The sequence below is a fragment of the Ostrea edulis genome, chromosome 3 (assembly GCF_947568905.1).
Source record: "Ostrea edulis chromosome 3, xbOstEdul1.1, whole genome shotgun sequence".
In the NCBI taxonomy this organism is placed as follows: Eukaryota; Metazoa; Mollusca; class Bivalvia; order Ostreida; family Ostreidae; genus Ostrea; species Ostrea edulis.
In genome coordinates, this window is record NC_079166.1 from 44,621,868 (window position 1) to 44,627,124 (window position 5,257).

A 5,257-nucleotide genomic window follows, 5' to 3' on the forward strand; every position below is an offset into this window, starting at 1 on the left:
CCAAAACATTTTAATTAATAAGGTATATTGAACTATTTTTTTTTTTTCTGTATAAGAATTGAGAAAACGTCATCAGACATAGATCAAAGACGCAATGTTAAATCTTGCACTCGCAATACATGCCAACTTTGCTACTTCCCATCACAAAAAATATACCTAACACATGGATATAATTATTATATATAGAAAGTACACACCCTATATAGTATTAGGGCATAAAATTACCATAATAGATTCTGATAAAGGGAAAATAAACTCGAATTGCGAATATTTGTCAGTTGTTTCCCCTATTTCAAACATAGGTGGCGCAAGACTCGTTTACGTCCTTGTAGACTTCCGGTGTACATAAGATTTACGAGAGATTGTAAGGCTTTTCTTGTGGAAATAGGGAGCGGGGATAGAATTCCCGAGATATGAAGCTTTTAAAAAATTCAATTGGTTCATTGTCATCATATATGACAGCGACAACGATCGTTTTAAGTTCCACTCAGCGTCGTGCGCTATAAACTTCAAGTCTTCAATTCAGTCCGACTTCACAGATATCAGATGACGACTTTGTTGCAGAAAGTATTTACGGGGGGTTAAACATTTGCTCTGTAGATCGTAATATTCTGCATGAATGTTTTATGCTGAAATTTTGTCTATCCTTAGTGATACAGTCATCAATGATCTTATAATTCTATGACTCTCAACCCCCCCCCCCCCTTCTAGATTAGATCTATAATCGAACAGGGGAAATTTGAGTCATCAATATATAAACGAAGTATGGTACAAAAATATATTACAGATGTCATTTAAGAATTAATTTTAGAGTTAACCAAGGTCGTCAAAATATGAATGAACGCGATTGCTAACATTGCCCACCCCCTCCGCCGTCACTCGGTACGTAGACGACGCGACTGTAATGGAGGGGTGGCTATAATCAGACTGTAACTGTAAGGCAGTGAATATTCCTAGGTCTCGTTTTTGTTTTTGATGACTGGATTGTAAATTAATTTCATCACTTTACTTTCATTGTTAATTTTGTTATAATTCAAAAAGTGTTGTAAAATATTGTTTGAATTTCAGGGAAAACGAGTCTGGATTCTTCAATATAGTCAATACGTATGAAATTAATCAAAATATGGGGTGAAATTGACAAACTTTCATAACTTATCAAAGTTTGCATTATCATAGTTATGTTGTTATGTCATGTTTATCAACTGACCCACGGAAGTGCAGTCCAATACGTAAAAGAAATGAATACCTAGCCTATTTTAACTGTTGGTGAAAACCAGAAGAAAAATGCATCTCAAGAGATTAAGATATTTCTGAATTTTTTAGAAATAAAATTTGAATCATATTTACTTTTATCAAAATTAAATGCAAATTCATAAAGCTATAAATTTATCTAAGTGAAGTAAATACAAATTTCACGGTCATATTCAATGTTGTGTTTATAATAAAAGCCACACATAGGCCTATCGTTCATTGTGGTTTTTATTTTAAAAAATCATTGCATTACGTTTTTCAATATTCACTTGTAACTTCGATTTCAATATGAAGTATGAACATTCAAATTGAAAAGTGTACTACATTTGTTAAGTGATGTATTTTAGTCTTAAATCATTCATATCATGAACTGTCATGGTACATATAAACATGATAAATCCTTATATGTGAAAGTAAACACGGGTTAAATTATGTAGGCCTACATCAGTTTCCTGCAACACCATGGACAAACGTCATTTGGATACAACCATTCCTATACGCAGGATACAGTCGTGGTTTTCACGCAGAGTACAACCAACTCATAGTATATCAATCATAGTATATGGATGGAGACGTGAATTTAGAAGTTGAAAGAAAGCTTGAACTCCGTCTTAAACTTGCAATCCATATTGTAATATTCAATTAAAATGTAGAAACTCGAAATTTTGAATCATTATTGTACACCTAGCATATGGGGTAGTAAAATTTATTTGACCTGCCAATTTTCATGCTCTCGCTTGCCCTATGGACTAATGAAAAAGTTAATCGCAAGGACTGTTTACCCACCGTGACGCCATCACGTAAGTGCTATTATAAGTTAAAACACGCAAATAAACTGTTAACTGTGAAGTTAAGGTGTATGATATATATATGTACTCTGTATACATGTGCCTTCTCTATCGTGAATTTTATTTTATAAAGAGAAGTTATACATATACATTCACTATTACTTCACATTTTAACAGCTTAATAATAGAAATTCAGAGATATATGGATATATTTAATAATTGATATTTTTAATCCTCGATCGAGAGAGGGGGGGGGGTCCGTATCTTTTTGTTTTAAACATATATATACAATTCAACAACTTATAAAGAATTATTATGTATTGTATATTATATATTCAACCTAAACTACTGTTTAAGCATGTAAATTTAATCACGAAGTAGTTTATAATGAAAAACGTCCAATGTGTATTGAATGTCTTTATTTAATCGATGTGACAGAGAAAATTCGGTTGCAGCTGAACCTCTCAACGTGCTTTCCTTTCCGCCCAGAGAGTCTTGCAATGCGTTTTCTAAGTTCGTCTCTAAGCGCAGTGAGGTCCTACGAACCGTAATCCGCCATCGTTACTAAATATTCAACAACTTTCTAATCTAAACGTGTTCTTCCGACGCTCTCTTAAAACACCTTGGACGTTAACGGATCGTGCGCCACCTGTAATCAAGGGCGAGTAATTTGGAGTTTTATTTGCCATTATATCGTCAGTGTATCATCTTGTATGAGTGAAAGAGTATACACAAATATACTGATTACAGGCCAGGAAAAGCTTCGTCGACTGGGTACCTCTAATTATCCGGACACCGTAGGGGGAACTTACATCTTTCTTTATTAATGTCCTGACGAACGTTCCGTCCGCTTTCAACTGAGCTAGAGATGATGACGAATAACCTACTACGTAAATATTGCTATTGACATCAGTAGCAATACCTACAGGATGACTGACGTCCGTACACTTTTTAGCAAACACAGATTGAAAATTTGCAGTATTCTTAACACCGTACAACAGGCCGCTATCATTTGGACTTGTGTACAATATTACATCCCGCGTGGCATGACAAAATCCATATGCACAACTACAATCTGTTTTGAATAATTCTGTTATTGCTCCTGTCTTGGATATCTCAAGCATTGCCCTGTCACACAATACGATGATATTTTCTCCATTTTCGGCCACTCCTGATGGGTTATAGTTCAAACAAATGGATCGCTCAAGAACGCAATTTGGGGGAGCAGTTGATACATTTAGAATTTGAACAGAATTTTTTTCTCGGTTTACTACAGCAAATTTATCTCCCCATTTAGATATTGCCCAGAGTTCACCATCGAGGTGAAGTCTAGCTTTTAGTGTACCTTTGTTATCACAAATGTATACAGATTTCTCGGTTTGGGAAGAAACGAGTAGGTGATTTTCATCGAGTACTTCTAGATCTGTAACTGCACATTCACATGGAATACGGGAAATGCTCTCTAGCATGGCCTCCAGGTAATTTATTTTCCCTTCACCATGCAGCCTACACGTACCAAAAGATTTGAAGATGTTTACAAAATTTACGACGGTACTATCTATGTTCACAGACACAGAAAACTTTTCTTCTTCACAGTTCAGTTTTGCTAGGTCATCATTCAAAGAGGTCAAGGTTTTTCGACATTTTGTTGTCTCAAGGAACGTATCAACGAGGCTAGAACTTTTGACGGCAGTCAGGGATTCCATGTGTTGAAAAATACTTTCCTTGGCTTTGTCGAACCATTTGATGTTTTCTTCAAACTTCTCATTTTGTGTTTTTTCAATATCCGAGAGATCCCGCAAAATCTCTCTCTCTCTTTCCTGGACATGTAGGATTATTTTCTCTGCTTTACCCCTTATATCGTTCGCTTTTTGTGAACAGTCTGATTTGAAATCTAATTGGCTGTCCTTTTCGTTTTTCTGTTTCTGTTCACAGACTTCTTGCATCGCTTGGAATTTCTCTAGTAGGGCATTGACGTCAGCGATTTTCACAGACTTGGCACATTCCTCAAGGGTCGTTACTTCATCACATTTCCTGTGCGCTATTGTAGCACACATCAGACAACATGGCTGCTGATGATCATAACAGAAAGCTTCAAATTTCCTATCGGAATGGACCTCGCAGTATAAATTATTTTTTAACATCTTGGAGCTTGGCATTTCAGAAATGTCTTTGACTTCGTGTCCCATGGATGATTTTATCGAGTTGTGAATGTCGCAACATTTCCTACATAACCTGTCATAGCAATCTATACACCAAAATTCACCACCACTTGTTGACTTCAGACGGAGACAAACGTCACAGAGCTTAGAAACATCTGCACTATCTTTTTCTTCAGGTGGATCTACCCGACCTTTATCGTCCTGGATATTGTCCATGCTGGGCAGTCTTTCCACCCAATCCCTGTAACTTTCGTTTTGAGTTATGGCGCACTCATGTCGACACACAGGACAGGCGATTTCGGTCTTTTTCACGGTTGCCGATGCAATGTATGAAATTAAGCACGATTTACAAAAGGAATGCAAACAATCGGGAAACCTCTTTGATTCAGTTAATACTTCGTAGCAAATTGGACACACGGTTCCAAATTCCACTTCTGTATGATAGGTCGCCATTTCATATTGCAATGTTTACAAGGTAAAAACAGGGTGGGTGTAAATGTAGTCCGGGACATATGTCCTGCGATGTCCGATATTGATGTTTGCCGATTTATCGTTATACGTTAGTTTTTCTTCAATTATCTTACAGAATATGTTTTAAGACGACCACCAAGAGTCTTCATTGTGAATTTGGTGTGTGGAAATTGCCTAATTATTTAATAAATGGCTTTTATTTTTTCTTCAGGGTGTAAAGGTAGTCCCGAAGACTTTACGAAGAAAACGCATTTCCGGTTTTTGTTTTTGCCTTGTTAATAATTGAAATAAAACTTTTTCTGTGTTTTATATTGCTTTTGCTCTTGTTTAGATATTGTTTGATATCATGATAAAAAGATTTACGAAATATTCAGAATGTTATACGAATGCTCGTCCTTCTTTTTATGGGACATCGCTTCGGTGGTTGACTCGACACGAAGAGTGTAAAATTAAAACCGGAATAAGGTGACAGTTTCAACCCGTATTATGAATAGCTATACAAGTGAAGTGGAGAAAGATTAAGAAATTAATTCCAAATATATCATCTGGCAAGCACGTCCTTGTAATAGATAGAGAGATTGCGTT

The 5,257-nt window shown here is 36.0% G+C and overlaps 1 protein-coding gene across 1 annotated transcript; it reads right to left on the reverse strand.

Moving 5' to 3' along the window:
• Positions 1-2,743: 2,743 nt before the first annotated feature.
• LOC125676481 (tripartite motif-containing protein 2-like) lies at positions 2,744-4,654 on the reverse strand. Its single transcript, XM_048914342.2, has one exon. The coding sequence runs from the start codon at positions 4,652-4,654 to the stop codon at positions 2,744-2,746; it is 1,911 nt and encodes a 636-aa protein (XP_048770299.2).
• Positions 4,655-5,257: the final 603 nt, after the last annotated feature.